The 17,743-nt window shown below is 36.8% G+C and overlaps 1 protein-coding gene across 2 annotated transcripts in view; it reads right to left on the minus strand.

Annotated features, from left to right (window-relative positions):
* LOC115619036 (chromodomain-helicase-DNA-binding protein 9-like) overlaps positions 1 to 17,743 on the minus strand; it is a 117,130-nt gene that overhangs the window by 14,668 nt on the left and 84,719 nt on the right. The window contains exons 15-32 of one of the 2 annotated variants that reach the window (XM_030511050.1): positions 17,195 to 17,338; positions 16,447 to 16,702; positions 15,319 to 15,529; positions 13,552 to 13,747; positions 11,986 to 12,153; positions 11,295 to 11,474; positions 9,715 to 9,825; positions 8,852 to 9,048; positions 6,462 to 6,661; positions 5,822 to 5,981; positions 4,804 to 4,893; positions 3,922 to 4,025; positions 3,677 to 3,794; positions 2,940 to 2,997; positions 2,578 to 2,620; positions 2,211 to 2,430; positions 1,873 to 2,075; positions 721 to 1,620 (exon numbers count right to left, since the gene is read on the minus strand). In XM_030511050.1, coding sequence (XP_030366910.1) covers positions 721 to 1,620; positions 1,873 to 2,075; positions 2,211 to 2,430; positions 2,578 to 2,620; positions 2,940 to 2,997; positions 3,677 to 3,794; positions 3,922 to 4,025; positions 4,804 to 4,893; positions 5,822 to 5,981; positions 6,462 to 6,661; positions 8,852 to 9,048; positions 9,715 to 9,825; positions 11,295 to 11,474; positions 11,986 to 12,153; positions 13,552 to 13,747; positions 15,319 to 15,529; positions 16,447 to 16,702; positions 17,195 to 17,338 — 3,559 coding nt within the window. Of the gene's footprint in view, positions 1 to 717; positions 1,621 to 1,872; positions 2,076 to 2,210; positions 2,431 to 2,577; positions 2,621 to 2,939; positions 2,998 to 3,676; positions 3,795 to 3,921; positions 4,026 to 4,803; positions 4,894 to 5,821; positions 5,982 to 6,461; positions 6,662 to 8,851; positions 9,049 to 9,714; positions 9,826 to 11,294; positions 11,475 to 11,985; positions 12,154 to 13,551; positions 13,748 to 15,318; positions 15,530 to 16,446; positions 16,703 to 17,194; positions 17,339 to 17,743 lie in introns of both variants that reach the window. The other variant, XM_030511051.1, reaches the window with a different exon arrangement.

Here is a 17,743-nt window from a genome sequence, read left to right on the forward strand (position 1 = left end):
GCAAGAGAACACTTCATAGTATCAAAATAAGGAATGTATTAAATGATTGGTTGCTTTATTAAAAATTTTAAATCACTTCACTGATCAGAGGTTTCTGCTTCTACTTTGAAGGTTTCACAAGTGTCTCTGTTATCTGGTCCTATGCTCTACAGTCACCTCAGTCTTTTCTAGCCAGGTACATATTTTTAAGTGTTTGAAAACATTCAGTGGCAGTACACTGCTTGGCCACCTCCAGTTTACAAGAGAAAGCAGCTCACATATTACTCCATAGCTTGGCCAGAAGGAAGCTTACAGATTACATGAAAACACAATGAGCAAGCTACAAAAACAGGTGAGCAAGAGTGGAAAAAACAAAGAGGGAAAACCAAAAGAATCTCTATATCTAAGAAGAAAAAGAAATGGTAGTAGGGAATACACACAGAATATAAATTTCCAGAAAACATTAGCTGCTCAACTCTCCTCCCACATGTGAACCACATGCACGGTAAGCTTGCTTAGAGCATCAGTCAACAAATCCTAAGTACCTCATCCAAGGCACTGATACAAAGCAAAAAAAATGCTGTATCCCTCAAATTCTTCCAATTCACTTGAAGAATCAAGCAAAAATGTTTATTTAAGTTTATTTTTGTGGGATTTAACATCCTTTTTTAGACATTTTTCTAGTAAGAATAAACTTGTTCAGTTTAAGAGTTATACTGCAGAAGACTACACACATACCACATTTTTGTGTCTCTTCTTCATCACTACCACTCTCTTCAGACGACGATGAGGACGACGATGATGAGGACGACGACGATGAGGACGACGACGATGAGGAACAAGATGAAGATGATGAAGAGCTAGAGCCTGATTGGGAGTGTGAACAAGATGAGGAAGATGAAGAGGATGAAGAAGATGACCTGGAAGAACAGGATGATTTATCTGAGTCAGAGTCTGAATCAGAGCTAGAGTCAGATCCCCTTTTGCTGACTCTCTGTTTTTTAGAAGCTGGGTTTGGAGTTAGAGGCTCTGTCCTTGCTGCCACCATGTGCCTGTCTGTTTCATTCTTCACACTAGGTTTGTGATCTGTATTTTGTATTGGCATGCCATTTTTTGGACTCAAAGGTTCAGATTTCATTATTGTCTGTGTCTCCTCTGTAGACATAGATTCCTCTTCAGAAGACTGAGGGTCCTCTTTCAGATTTTCATGTTTAGCTTTTGTGTCCTCAAAAGCATTCACTTTAGCATCTGACAATCTTGACTGAGGTGTAAGAGGAGAAGCAGATAATGCCATCTGGTACTGATGCAAGAGCGGAGTAGAAGTCTTTGAGAGTGCCACTTTATTTTGATTATAGTTCCTCTGTGCAAACATAAATGAAAGTTCAGGATCACGGAAAATATGATAATCTGTCCTGCTAACTCCATGCTTAGCAGCTCCAATAAGTAAATCCCTGTCGTGAGTTCCACATTCCCACCAGACAGGTAAGTCTGGGTTTGGCTGGCATAGTTTTAGTCGTTCAAACAACTGTGGGTGTCTAAGGGCCTGTTCCCGCACTTTCCTTAGGAGTTCAATGCGATACAAAGTCCGAGAAGCACGTTCCTCTGTAATTGGTTGGATAAAGATTTTTGGGTCTACGAGTTCTGTATTAAAATAAAACAAAGATGAGAATCTGGCAGAAATAACTGCACCACAAATGAGTTCTAGAAGGAGATGGCTTTAATCGGTTAATACATGTATCCCCATTATAAACTTTCCATTTTACATTAAGATGTTTCCTTATTTCCTTCTCCCCCTTTTTTTATATTGGAACACATGAAAGAAAAAACTTCTGAAGATAAGCCCTAGCAACAGAAATTAAAGATAAAACTAAAAGTAAAAATATATACATCTACCTTCTTTTGAGGGAAGACGACAGACTCTCCGGCACATTGACATAAATGCATACAAGTACTTCTCTAAGCTCTCATCCGTTTTCTTATGTAGTCTAGCCATTGCTCTAAATTTGGTCCAATCAAATCGCCCCCTTTCTGGATCAAATACGACTCCAAATGTGGAGACAACTCTGTAGAAGTCAGCTTCTTCTCTTCTAGTCCATCTTGACCAGCAAGAAAAAAAAAATAAATTTGAAAGTTCTGTCATTTTCTTCACTATTTCACACAGCTAGCAACTGTTATTTGCTATTTTTAATAAAAGGATGTATTAAAAATGTGTATTTGCATGCTGCACATACCTTTGCTGCCTTTCAATCTTAGCAGCCATCTTTGGGTTTAGAGCAGCTTCTTCATATGGAGGCTGCATCATATTAGGTTGTATTGGGAATGCTGGCTGGATCTGCTGGGCCTGCCTATTTTTACTTGTTCGCTGATAAGCTGTTATCAAGCGGCGAAGACGTGTTGTTAAGGCAGACTGAGTGGGCCAATAGATTTTGTCTCCTTCCATCATTTGTCCATCTATATTAAAACAAAGACACAGGAAAAATAATCATTGTTAGTGCCTATGGTTCTATGCTATCTAAACACATTTTAGCTTAAAGTCAGGAGAATTAAACAATTCAAAACAGATTGAATTAGCTCAGATTTGAAGTTTTATGTATTTACCTCCATCTGCTATTACTAGATCACCTGGGGATGAAACATCATCCTGTAGGAAAACAGAAGTGAAGCAAAACTTAAAATGTAGCCCTCTCCAGAGATATAGGTTAAACTTACATCTTATAGTCAATTTATGAATATGACAAAGAACGATAGTAACAGATATTTTGGACAAATGGTTAACAATGCAAAGAAGAGAATTATACAGCAATTCCCTCCCATGTCACCCGCCCACACAACTGTGGAAACACATAGAATAAGTTTTACAAATTTAGAAAAATATAGAAAAGTTAATTTGCTCAATGAAAAGTTAGAAGTATTATATTCAAAGAGTGTTAAAAGGAGCTATTAATAGGTGCCTACTATACCTCTATGTCATCTTTAAACATTGCTGGTGCTGGTTTATATTCTGGATCTTCTACATCCCTGTTAGAATTTTAACACAAAAGAACCCATCTTAGTAATATTTTAGAAGTCCTCAAACTCTCTTCAATTAAGCAAGACTCATTTAAATTTAGTTAGATGGACTGTATTTCATTTTCTATTTGAAATAAGGAAAGTATTTCATGGCAGCTTTGGCTTGAATCTTGCCCGTGTGCCTCCCCAATTCACAATTTCATTCAAAGATGTTCTTTATGACCACAGCTACTAACCTCACTGATGAAGCAATGAAGAAAAGCAGTTCTCCCCTTCAGCAATTATCAGCAATACTCAAATTGATCTACTGGGGTCACTGGTTAGCTACACAAGACTAATACACCAAGCTGACTGACCTAAAATCAAGTTAAATAGGTCTGTAATACTCCATGCCTTTGAAGGCTTTTGTATTTCAGTGTTTAAGTAATACTTCTGATACAGCAACACAAGGTAGAGTCCTTGTTAACAACTAGTTGATGCATTTAAGTGTGAAATCCCAGACTTCAATGGTTCTGTTAGACTGTTCCTAACTCTATTCTGTGGGAGTAAAATCAAACTAGAATTCCTCATAACAATGACATCAAACTTGTATAAAAACAGTTAAGAAGAGAATAATGTTCAACACACAAATTTGGTCTTGTTAACTTTAAGGCCCTGAAATATTCATGCCCAATTTAAGTGCTCATACCCATCAATATAATCATTTGCTCTCTGTTCGGCAGCAACTGCTTTTTCATCTGGCTTGCCAACCCTTTCCAAGAAGCACAGTGCTGGGTCTGCTCTGATAGTGTTGTATTTTTCATAACCTATAAAGGAAAAAGAAAAAAAAAAAAAAGTGGCATAAATTCAACTTTCAGAGTAAGCTATAAAAAAAAATTGAGTGTTTATATTGAGGGATGGGCAAGTACATATGTAGTCATCCACATTACTCACCATGCTTAAAAACTCCAATTAGAAGGGATTTATCTGCATCTGCATCCCACCACTCAGTAGGAACTTCAGAGTGATCTGGCTCAGGGACCCAAACATCAATTTCACTAAGGAGAATCACCAACAGCACATCATCAATAATATTCAGAGGAAGAAATAAAGTTTTATTTTCTCTTTGTACATTTCTACTTTATGTGGGATTTTTAAACTTCTCTAAGCACACATATACAGTAAGACCCTAAAAATAGCACTACAAAGCACCCAGACAGATTGATATTTTGTATTTGACAGAGACCAGTAACAGGGAAAGAATATGAAAGCAGAACCAGTATACAATATTCTTCCTCTCTCAGTAAACTCCGGCAACTCCTGCAGTTCATGCTTGCAAAACTTTGCAAACCAAGGATTATCTGCTTTTGTGTTTAACAGCACAAGATGGACCATTCTTCCATGAATGTTTCTAACACCTTTCTGAATCAAATTAAAACTTTCTATCCTCCACAAGCTCCTATAGCAGTGAGGTCGAGAATTTCCAAATGGCAATACTTCCATTAAAAAAAAAAGATTAATGGAATATGCAGCACATAACCAAAAGTGTGCATATAGGCAGGAAAACCCTGCTAATTAGAATGTAAAGTACAAAATTCTCTCTTTCACTTTTTCAGTCTATTTGATTTAAATAATTTTAGTTTATACAGCTAGACTCTCAAATAGGAATCAGGACTTCCTCATGTCAATACAAAGTAAACAAAAGCATTTTTCTCACAGCCTAAGGATACAAATATTTGGGTTTAACACTTCCTATTTAGGTCCAGGAAGATTTACGAGTTTTCATTTGATAGTTTACATTTAAATAAATAAGCAAAAAACCTCTCTATAGTTCACCTGGCATCAATTCCATTAAACACCTTCTGGAATTCATTACCAATGACTTCTTGTTTTAAGTAATACAGCATTCTTACTCGAAGTAAGACCCTAAAAAAAGAAAAAATACAAATATTAGCACTCTAAAAGCTTTCAATAGTTGTGGGTGGTTTTGTTTTGTTTTTTGTAATATCACAAAGCTTTCAAAGTAATTTTCCTAAAATATACTTTCTCCAGTTGTAAGAGGAGATAACCCTCAATTCAGGTCCCCTAACACCTTTTATTGTGATCACTTTTACAAACAGTTTGATTGCAAAAATTCTTTCAAGTCCTAGACAAAGACCTGGGCCAGCAGAACACTCCTCACTTGCTTCATAAAATGCTGCTAAGAACAAACCACTATTTCCCTTTTCCTACTTAAAAGATTCCCTTCGAAAGAACTGAGTGGGCTGACATCTTTCTCATCACCTTTTCATTCCTTTTCACTAAGAATTTGATGCATGACCCCGATGGCTTCTCCATGCTCTTTTTCAATTCTTGACTACAGCAGTATGAAGTTTTCGAGCGGAGTATGAGAAGTTTTGCTATAGAAAAATGATTTATATAAAACAAGCTCATGGCTATGAATGAGCTTCCAAACAAGCTAGTAGCTCAGATTCCCAAAAGCCTAGAAAACAGGCCAGGTAAACAGCATGTAAGATTGAGGGGTAATGACTACAGTGCTTTCTGTTTCTTTGCTAAGCGCTCCCAAACTCTTTAGTCCTTTGGCTGCTACAAGACTCCCCCAAACATCCTAGCAAGATCTCTCTCTGTACAGACACACACACACAGTTTCTTTAAAAATAAGAGAATTATTTTAAATGTGAAATACTTGATTCACCTCCTAATATACTGCAACCTAACTATTCTAATCAGGCTAACACCATTAAACTTGTTTCTTCATAGTGCTACAAGTATTTTCAAGACAATAAGCAATTAGAATAAAAAAAGAATCTTTACACAGACATTGAAAGACATTGACACTTCAGCTACTGCTTACTTGTTGCAATGGTGTTTTATGTGCTTTTTGTATCCTTCATCTTGCAATAGATGTTCTGGATTGTATTTTCGAAGCCATTCTGCTTTGTGTATATCAAAAGTGCTAGCCTGGGTCTTCACTTTTTTTCCTTTTCTTCCTCTAGGCACAGGGGCTGATAAGCCTATATAATTTAAAATACTATACAGTAACAGCAACACGTAGGCATAGATCCCATGATACTTATAGTTCCTATATCAGTATTGGGACCTGCGGTGCAGAAAAAATACTAGCATCACAGCCTCTGGATATGAGGTTTTTTTTTCCTCTCGTCTCTTAGAGCATTTCTGGAGTACATTTCACCAGCTAAGGACAAAGCAGGAGAGGGGAAAAGGAGTGTGCTCTCACCTACTCTGAAACAGAATAGGTCCTTATGAATTGAAATGGAAATAAAGCTTACACAAAGCACACCAATCCATTTGGCTAAGCCATCAAATAGAAAGCAAAGCAGAAATGACACTTTTCCCATCAGTTGAATCGCATATCTGGAATAAATTTCATTTAATTTAAGTAGGATGCAGAGATAATTTTTAGCTGTTTTCATCCCGGTACCACAGGCATACTATATGAAGATATTTAACTGCAGAAACACAGAAGGCCTTACCAAGGTGATTCTGTAACTCTTTTGTTTGCCCATCCTCTGTTGGGGTAATGAGATCCCATATAAAACTTTTTATTTTCTCATCCCCTCTGTAGTGAACGAGACAATAGGCTAATAGAGCTCGGCAGATTATCTCCACATCCAGTTCATTCAGCTGTCTCTTGAAGCGGCTATGTGACAAAATTTCTCTCCATCGACCCCACCTAGTCCAAAGTGAAACACAGATCAGCACTTTGAACTAGAATGCTTGGGTAGCCTGTAATTTCCATTACAAAAGGGAATTTCTCTGTAAAACATTTAGCTCTCCACATTTTTCCTTCACCTTAAGCTATTGAGTGGAAATATGAAAGTAACATTTGCAACATAACTCCATCTATTTCGGAGAATCGAAAGAATGTAAATCCCACGGGTTGAGATAAGAACAGTCCAGTAACTAAGGTATAATACAAAACTACTACTACTACCACTAATAATAATGATAAGGGAAATAACAAGGGGAGAGAATATAAAACTAAAAAGGGAAGGAAAAACCCCCAATAAACACAAGTGATGCACAATACAACTGCTCACCACCCACCCACGGATACCCAGCCTGACCCAAGCAGCGATCTGGGCCTTCTGGGTTGTCATGGTTTAAGTTACAGCTGAACTGTTCTGCTGACAGACAGGGTATGCCACAAAATGACCACACACTAGTTGTATAATATGCACAGTTTATTAAACAAGCACACTAAAGGAAACAAGCACACTAATGTGAGTCAGGTAAATATATGTAGTAAATAAGTACAATAAAGCAAGCCCATGGCAGGGGGGTTGGAACTAGATGATCTTAAGGTCCTTTCCAACCCTAACTATTCTATGAAATCAGACCTATATGTGTATAAGTAAAGCACGAAAGAAAGTTAGCAATGCATCAAATCATTACTGCATAGAGAGAACAGAAATTAAGAAGAAATACATCACCCGTTGCAGCCTATGCCAGGAGTCTCAGGTAACTGGGAAAATTCCTACATGGTGCATCCACCCATAGGTGAGGCTTCTCCCTCGGCCACAAGAGGGTCCTACTTTTATACCCTTAGAAAAACAACCAGCTTTATGCCAGATCTCTAATTGTTTACTCATGGGGCCGTGCAGTTTCTCACGATCTCACTGTTGTCCACACCAAGAGTGTTGGCCAAGCGCCCCGGTGTAGTCAAGTATGAAGGTCATAGAACAGCTGCACACCTCTGTTTTCCTGTCTCTTTCAGACAAACAGTCACGATGAACATAAACATATATACTCCACTGAATACACTGTGACAAAAACATACTTTGTTATGTCTCTCAGTCATGAGAGGGAATCAACTCTCAGCTGGGTTCCCATACATTACATGAACCCAGGACACAGGTGACTCCCCCCAGTTTATATACTGGGCATGATCGTGGTAAGCATTACTTAGCAACAACTAAAACTAATCATAGAATCATAGAATAGTTAGGGTTGGAAAGGACCTTAAGATCATCTAGTTCCAACCCCCTGCCATGGACAGGGACACCTCGCATTAAACCATGTCACCCAAGGCTCCATCCAACCTGGCCTTGAACACTGCCAGGGATGGAGCATTTGCAAATTCCTTGAGCAACCCATTCCAGGGCCTCACCACCCTCACTGTAAAGAATTTCTTCCTTATATCTAATCTAAACTTCCCCTGTTTAAGTTTGAACCCATTACCCCTTGTCCTATCAATACAGTCCCTAATGAAGAGTCCCTCCCCAGCATCCTTGTAGGCCCCCTTCAGATACTGGATTTAAACCAGTTTAAAAAACCCATGAATTTAAACAAAACTTGCTGGTTTACAAAAATATGGGTGATTGTTTTAGACTTCTAAGACCCTAAACTGATGGGAACTCATAGTGATAAGCAAACACAAGGTAGGTGAGAGAAAACCTAAGATTTCACTTCCAAATCAACATGTTCAATTTAAGCACACTAGCTGGTTAGATTTTCAGTTCCTATTTGCACCTCATGGAAGTGCAAGATGTTCTGCAATTATGAATATCAAGTCAGCTACCAAGCCTTTATTTCAGATATTTGTTCACAGTTCTGACCCTGCCTGCAGCACTTACTGTAATGATTTTTAGAGAGACTACTCTAGTGCCCATGTTAAATGCCAATCTCCTTTGAAGAAGTTTCCACCTCTCTTCTTTCATGTTTCTTCTATTGCAAATTGTCATAAAGATTTATAGAGGATGCATGATAAATTCACATAAATTCATATTCTAAATAAATGCTATATATACACACACCAGGTTATTGCCACTATAGCTAAAAGTTAGTCCATAAATACAATTTAGTACATGAAATACAGTATTTTTTAAAAACTTCCTAGAATGAAGAAGGATGTATACAATACCCATAGACCAGCAAGTTTTTTTCCACTCGAAAGCACTCTGTTCTTCCGTATCCATTGGAACGGTCACAAGGCCTGCGGAGTTTTGGTTTTTCATCACCCTCGCTCTCCACCTCAGACAACTCGGCCAGCTCATCCTTTGTAGCACTGAAGGGCCGTGTTTGTTTCCTAATTCTTGGGGTATCAATAACCAGGCTGTTCTGCAAAATTTCAAACAAACTTTAACAGAAGAAAAGCTTACCAACTATTTCTAAATAGATGGCTTCAATTCAGAAATAATTTTGTAAAGAAATCACAGTAAACACCCATAAAGCAAGTAAACCATTTTGTGGTATTTAAGGCAACAACAACAAAAAAAAAAGTTACATACCATGATGCCAGTAGATTAGTTATAAACAATACTGAACACCTCATCTGAGCTGAATATTTACACAGACCACACTGCAGTCTGCGTAAAAAGGGGCACTGAAACTTTTTTAGAGCTGGACTGCATGGAAACGTCTTCAAGTATAGGACACAACTTTCAGTATTATAAAATTGATAGAATTATTAGTCAGCTATTCTGCAGATTCCAGCCCAGGATTTACAGACAGAAATAGGGCAAGTGGAACATTTACACATTTAAAACCATTTCCAGGCCTTCAACAAAAAACAAAGACCCCCATGCTCTTTTGGGACAGCAGGTAGCTAGGAAATACTAAAGCTATCAGCAGGCTGATTACCCATGCACACATTAAGCAGCACAAGAAGTCTGATTTGTTGAAATAGTAATACAAAAAAGCACCAGAAATTCTACACCTGCTATGTCAGAATTCAACAGCAAACACATACTTGAGAAAATATGCATTAAAAAGAGAAGTACTTACTCTACCACTGAGAGCATCTATATCTATTTCTGCTTTTTTGGCCCATTTCTGCCAGAAGTTGGGATCATCTAGTGAAATATCAGTCCTGTTTCCAGATGCAACAAAACTAGCCTGTAATAAATAAAACTAAATCTTACCAACATCATACATCGAAAGTCGGTCGAGTTTGAATGCCTCGGTGCTGTGAAGACTGCATAAGATTATTTCATCAAAAGTCTCCTCCCAAGCAGCTGTTAAGACTTCAGAAGCTACTTTTACAGTGCCAAAAAACTCAAAAGTTCTCTTCCCCCTTAATTTTTTAAATCAGATCCATAATATATCAGAAAAATCTAATGAATTCTTATGCACCATCAGGAGAGAACAACATTAAGCAGCAAGATTCTTCTACTTCCAAGTCTGAATCTAAATGACTTGAATGGAAGAAAATAGAATCTTTTGAAGATGCTTATCAGCATTTGGGGATTTCATCTCATGCAAAAGTACTCACTTGAGGGAAATTTCAAAGGAGTGTTTAAACTACTAACAATCAAAGCTTGAGAGCACAGAACAAGCTTAATTTCAGAAGGCATTTTAAAAACCCTAGTATACTGCTTTTGGGGAAAAAAGTAAAACCAAAAATTTTTAACTCTTCTGATAAAGACAGTGATTGTCTTTAGAAGTCTGTTTCTTATTTAAGACACAATAAGCAAAATATAAGAGAACTTAAATTATATTTATAAATATTATCTTAAATATAATAAATATACATTTATATTCTTGTAAGTTTTCCTTTTGCTTTGCCTTGGGGGGGGGAACTGTCACAACTGCATTCATGAAGTACCCACATTCCAATCTCAGTTATACTGCTTGATTTAATTATTTCTTTATGTATTTTTTAATTTACCTGAATTTGTATTTGTTCAGATTCATATTTGCACATACTTTGGAAATTAAGGAGTCCAAATTTACTTTTTATTCTGTTCATCCAATTTTCCATGGATGCTATATTGCTGTTTTTCTCCTACGCACCAAAAATTATAAAAAGTGTCAGTCCAATTTTATTCTAGACTATTCATTCTAAGACCTTACACTCTCAGCCCCCCCGCACATAAATAAACTCTCCACCCCCTGCTATTTCGTAAGCTTTCATATTTTGCTTTTCAAACTCCTACCAACAAAGCTCAAGGTTCAAGCTGTATCCTATGTGTAGGCGTTTTTAGAATAAGCCTGACAACTGTCTTATATACATTTTTCCTTACTTAATATACTTGAATACAAACGTATCAATACACAAAGCTGTTTTACTATTCTTGGTTAACGCAGTCCATTATATCTCACACAAATCCTAGCCTTTTCAAAATCAGCATACACCTATTAGCACACTCTTTGCATCTGCCATTTACACAATCTGTATGCGCAAAACTGACTTTGCTATGTGCACGTTAGTATAAACACATAGATGTAGGAACCCAAAAGCTGTACCTAACACACACACATTACGTAAAAGTAAACTTTTTTTTTTTTTTAAAAAGCATAAGCTTTACAGCACTGGTTACATTTACAGCTCTATACTGTCAAAGAACAACTTGCTGCTTCCACACCTTGGCAAACGTGGAGCCCCTTCCTTCTGATTCAATCGTGATAGTTTTAGTACGACGCTGCAAAATTTGGTCAATGTCTTCCTCACAGAATTTAGAGCCTTCATCTTCTTCATCCATAATGGCACCATATGCACCCCTTCGAAGCAAGTCTTCTACTTCTTTTTTGGAGAGTTGTTGGATCTGAGAGGAAAAAAAAAAAGTTTCTGCAACTGAACTGTGCCTTACAATTTATAAATTTAAAATCTAGATTATTAAAACCTAAGAGAAAAGTCTGGTCATCAGGTGAAATAATTTGTTATGTGGTTACAGTACACATTTTACAAGTACGTGCTTTTGTTTTGGTTGTTCCAACACCATGATGAATACAAGTTTAAAAGAATTACCTATTAAGATGAGATTTACATCTAGTATTAAAGTAACACATTATATATAAATACGAGAAGATACAAGGAAACAAAGGGAACTTTTCTCCTTGTTTGACATTATCTACCTTGGACCTTAATAAGCAAGAAATAATGAAATTTATCAGAGTAACTGACTACATTTAAAATTATGTCAATTACACTGTTAGTCTGCATCAGAAAACATAACCCAGATGCAAACAACAGAGAAATGGTAGCTTCTGTAATTTAAAATAGTTCCCATGCAATTAACAAAGCAAAAGGAGTTATTTCAAGAAATTTCTACATACACCACTGACACTGTTTTCTCTTCCACTCATACTCTGCAAGACAGCCTTATCCAGTCCCAGTTTCAGACTTGCTCTGTCAAACATCTCTCTCTCATATGAGTTCCGCGTTATCAGTCTGTAGACCTTCACTGCTTTGTTCTGACCGATCCTGTGACAACGGGCTTGAGCCTTTTGAAGGGAGAACAGAATGGCAGAAAGAATTTAGACTTATCTAGGAATAAGATACTCTTCTTTCAAGAAATTATTTCTGCTGTAGTGCAGTCTGAAAAACAACAGCATGAACTCAAAAGGAAGTCAATTCACATATAAGTAAATAGAAGCTACCAGACATTTTCTGCATTGCGAAGTTTTCTAAAAACAGTGCAGTAAGTAAAATGAAGATGAACGATCTGTGCTGAATGCTACTGAATGGTGTTTCTCTTGCAGTAACACTACATAAAAAGACAAGCCAGCTCCTAAGTTATATGATCTCCAAATACACATTTGTCCTGAGTTCAGCTGTAGCAGTCATTTTTCTCCTTAGTAGCTGGTGCAGTGCTGTGTTTTCAACTTTAGCCTGAGAACAGTGCTGATAACACACCAATGTTTTTAGTTGTTGCTAAGTATTGTTTACTCCGATCAAGGACTTTCTCAGTCTCATGCTCTGCCAGGGAGGAGGAGAAGCCAGGAGGAAGCAGAGACAGGACACCTGACCCAAACTAGCCAAAGGGGTATTCCATACCACAGCATGTCATGCCCAGTATATAAACTGGGGGGAGTTACCCAGAAGGCCCAGATCGCTGCTTGGGTCAGGCTGGGTGTCGGTCAGTGGGTGGTGAGCAATTGTATTGTGCATCACTTGTGTTTATTGTTTTCCTTTTCCCCTTTTAGTTTTATATTCTCTCCCCTTGTTATTTCCCTTATCATTATTATTATTACTATTGGTGGTAGTAGTAGTAGTTTTGTATTATACCTTAGTTACTGGACTGTTCTTATCTCAACCCATGGGATTTACATTCTTTCGATTCTCCGGGAGTGGGGGGAGGAAGAAGTGGGGGGGAGTGAGTGAGTGGCTGCATGGTTCTGAGTTACCAGCTGGGCTTAAACCATGACAAAATGGTAAAGGAGTTGTGACTTAAGACTGGATTCAATTTCAGGAACCAATTCCTAGATTTGATTAATTCATTGTTTCTTAATACATATTACTCCTTTTCTATATATTATGTTTTAGCTGAACAACTCTATTTCCAAAAATTGTGTTAGTCAGTAAATGCAAAATCTAACCCCTGGTTTCAAAGTGTCATCAAAGTCTTAAGTGTTTTATCTACTCATTGACTTAGTTTACCTGTGTTGTGCTTTCAAAGTGTAATCAATTTGAAAGAAAAAGTTAGAACCCAGCCAAACCCAGATGACCACTCCTATCCAAATAGAAAGTATTCATCAGAAAACATGAAACATAGGCCTTAAAAAAATCTGAACATTTAAAAAAGATGCATTTTCAAAATGGAGACAATATTTTAAGTGACCAAATTTTTATCAACCAGGTTTGACTTCTTAGGTTTCACTATTATGCTCAAAAGAATTTACCTGAAGATCATTTTGAGGATTCCAATCAGAATCAAAAATTATACATGTATCTGCTGCAGTCAAATTAATGCCCAAACCACCAGCTCTGGTGCACAGAAGGAAGACAAAACGGTCGGAATCTGGTTTGCTGAACCGGTCAATGGCAGCTTGTCTGAGATTGCCTCGTACTCGCCCATCAATTCGTTCATACAAGTATCTGGAAATTGCCATGGATACACACACGCAGAGGGATTAGAACAGATCTCCTGCTTGCGTATTTATTCTTTATGGTGAATAGAAGTGCTATCAACTAACTTTGATTATCAGAGGATAACATAACAAGGAATCACGACAGAACTTGCATATCTGTAGTACCAATACACATCAGCAAGTCCAAACAGTGAGCATTTTAAGAAAAGTTCCTTTGACCTTCCTTCATTAAAGCAAGTACCTGCTTATACATACCAGGAAACACATATTACCACGGCACTTAGCTGCATTAAAACACACCATAACCTAAAGTCCCATGGGGACACTTATAAGTTTTTCACATGCTATGCTTAGATCCCTGCCTGGGGTCACAGTAGCAGGACAGCGATCTTTCGTATTATATACCAAATTGTCTGTACATGTTAGGGGTAACCAAGTAACCAGCAGAAAGCAGTCCCTGGTGAGCTATCATTGGACAAACTGCATATCGATTCTGTCAAGATTAAGAGAAACAGAACAAAAATGACATGGACAGCACCTCTAACAGTCTTTATCAAGGCATCAATGAATCCAGGGCTTCCTAAACTAAAACCAGCAAATTTAAAAGCCTGAAGTAGAACTGGCATTTTTGTTACCTTTGATAGTTACAAAAACTCTCATGAAACTTCTGAAATCAAGTGAAACGCTTAAAAAGGGAGCAAATGCTTCTGTACATTGTAGATGAAGTAAGGTGCTGAATGTGTATCTGTTAGTCAAAGAGCCTCAAAACCATTTTTCTACTAATCAGCTATAAAATGGCACAGCAGATAATCCACAGGACCACAGCCATTATGGCAGGCAGCCATCTCCTACAGTCATGAATTCTGTTAAGTATGAAGTCTAATCATGCGTGCACTCTAACAGTTCTAATCAAAGAGTAGCATAGAGCAAGTTTCACCTCCTATAGATTTCAGAAAATTCTACCTGTAGATATGATGCACTAGTCTAGATGTTACAACATTACAGAAAAAGGAGTATTTTCCATATTGGATACTACTATGAAGTTAAAATTAGTCTATTAAAATAAAATGTACAAACTGTTCATCTTGCAGTTTAAATAGATTGCTTTATGAAACAAAAACCATAGAATAGAAGTTATATAAAATTATCACAAAAGGAGATTTTAATATATTCTAGTAATGGCTTTCAATATACATTCCAGTATCCACTGCAGGAAGGCTTGACATTTTTACTAATTTTTAACATACAAACTCTATATTACTATGTAGTTCACTGACAAATATACACTTCAAAGCAAAATGTACATTCCAACAAATAGGCTATTAAAACAACCAGAACTATGCCTTTTTATATTTTTTTTCAGGTTGATATAGCAACAATTGATTGTAACAACCTTTCTGAAGTTTTTCATTTGTTGGTGAATAAATGGTAAGCTACCACAGCAAGTTACACAGTGATTAGCCAGAAAGAAAGAATTCCTATCTCTGGTGTGCTGTAATCACTAATCCTGCACTAATATTCAAAGATATGCCCACAGAGAACAACATACTACAGGAGACAGAATATGGAGTATCTTACCTTTTATGTATAAGGTAATCCTCCAAAATATCAAGGCAGCGCACCATTTGAGAGAAGATAAGGACTTTGTGGCCTCCTGCTTTCATTTTTGGAAGAAGTTTATCAATAAGAACCAATTTACCAGCAGACTGGATCATTGCTTGCAGATGGAAGTCTGGAGCACTTGGGTTATATGTTTCTTTAAACTCTCCAAGGATTTTCTCTTCAGCACCTATCAAAGAATTTATTTCTGTATCTACAGGTGTATCTACACAAATATCTCCATGTACATATAAGGCTGAGTTACAAAAAAATCGGTGCTTGTACTCTAAACATGCCTCCATTAGTCGCTGCTGGAGAAAGAACAAAGTTCTGGATGGATCTAAAGTCTAGCAAGAACATCTATTTCTGTGCTCTTTGAAAAGCAGCCTGAAGTTTTTAAGCAGAGTACCACAGAAAGAACACCTAGAACAAGGTAAACCCCCCAACTGCAAAACCAAAAATACTTGTTCTCACATGTCACGTAAAAAAAACACAACGCAAACCCCAAAACATCCCCCCCCCCCCCCCAAAAAAAAACCCCAAACAAAAAATGCCAACAACTGAAGAACCACAAGTCCTTTCGTCTCTGTGATATTTTAAATGGGACATGAATCTTAAGAAACAGTATTTTGAAGACTTTTGCTAAGTCCCACTACGACTAAAATCATAGCAAAAACTTCAAGAGCTTAAAGTGTATTTTCTTGCAAGCAGAAAAACCATCCAAATCAGTTATAACTAATTGAGAAAAGCAATGAAGACTGACACAGACCATATCACTTGCAAGAAGCATTAAAAGTTAGCTCTAGGAGTTGGTCTTCATACTGCTTTTAAATATATGTAACATTTCCATGAGATAATTGCTTCTAAATATTCTGTAAAATCCTACAAAGCAAGTTCACATTTCAGGCCTTAAATATGCAACTGCCTCACAACTTTGCCTTATATCTATCAAAAACATGCTTCCACCTAATCCAGTCCCTTGGAAAATCTGATGAAAACATTTAAGAATTACAAAAGTTCTTATATATTTTAAATATTTAAGAACTACAAAAGTACTGAAAGTAGTAGAAAAAAAACCCCAAACATCAGTCTCTATCATGCATTTACCTTTGATGAGGTAAGGGTGATTACAACATTTTCTGAGTTCCATCATAGTGTTAACCAGATTGGGTACATTTGCTTGCCCTGCTCCCTTGGATAAGAAAGCAAAATTTTTCTCCAAAATCGCTCGATAATATTTCTTCTGAATATTAGTTAGTTCTACTTCAATTATAGTTTCCTCCTTCGGAGCCAGCTTTTTTTCTACGTCTTCCTTTAATCGTCTGAGCATCATGGGTTTCAGGATAGCTTGTAGTTTCTGAACCTAAATGAAACACAACAGTTGGTTCAAACATGAAAAATAATACTGTAGTTTAATGAAAAATTTTTGTACTTTACCATTAATTTTTTTCCTAGACTTACATATAATATTTGCCAGATGGTATATAGCTTTATTTTTAACCCCAAATTACTGAAGAATTTTTTTACGTACTCTAAAACCAAAAAAAGAGTATCTTTTTAGCACTTGTCTGCAAAGACTTGCCTACAAAGCCAGAAAACTTTAATTTTTTATTATTCTCACTAGTTGCCAAATCTAAAAAACTGGCTCCAAAAAGTAAAACTAATTCTTTTATATAAAATATCACATTTAACTGATTTCTACTGCCTGCACAGTTCAGAGAAATTGCATGACAAAAGAACTCATAGGCGATATGTGGGGAACAATAACAGTTACTATCCAAAACAAAAGTTTTTCCTTCAAGAAAGTCACTCTTGCATACTGAAGCTCAAAATGAACTTATGCAACATGCAATACCTGTTCCTCTGTTTTAAGGTCTCCAAATTCTTGCATGAATGTAGATTCAGCAGGAAAACGCAATGGTTCAAGAAAATGAAGGAGGCTGAATAATTCTTCTACTGTATTCTGCAGAGGGGTACCTGTTAACAGCACTTTATGCTCCTACAAAAGGAAACAAAACTCCTATGACCGTATGTGCACACATTTGCAAAAACTTGTGTGTTAAGTCTGAGTGTCAGAACCTGAAAATATCAGTTCTGCATGTCACTAAGTATACAGGTAATACAGATGAACAGATTTATCAGGAACAACAGTTAAGTATTTTCTACTAGCTTTTTGTTAAATCATGTCTTCCTACATCGGTAACAAAGAAATGACTGAACACTTCAAATTTGCCTGTAACAGTCACACATGTATAATCCTCTCTATTGTGTGGAAAATATACACAATAAGCATGTATCAAAAAGCAAGTAAGATGACTACTGAGAACATGTAGCAACAAGTGTATCAAAGTAAGAATGAAGTCAAATAAACAATGCAAAACTCGTCATGGTGGATCTTCTAGTA

Source organism: Strigops habroptila, chromosome W, assembly GCF_004027225.2.
Source record: "Strigops habroptila isolate Jane chromosome W, bStrHab1.2.pri, whole genome shotgun sequence".
NCBI lineage: Eukaryota > Metazoa > Chordata > Aves > Psittaciformes > Psittacidae > Strigops > Strigops habroptila.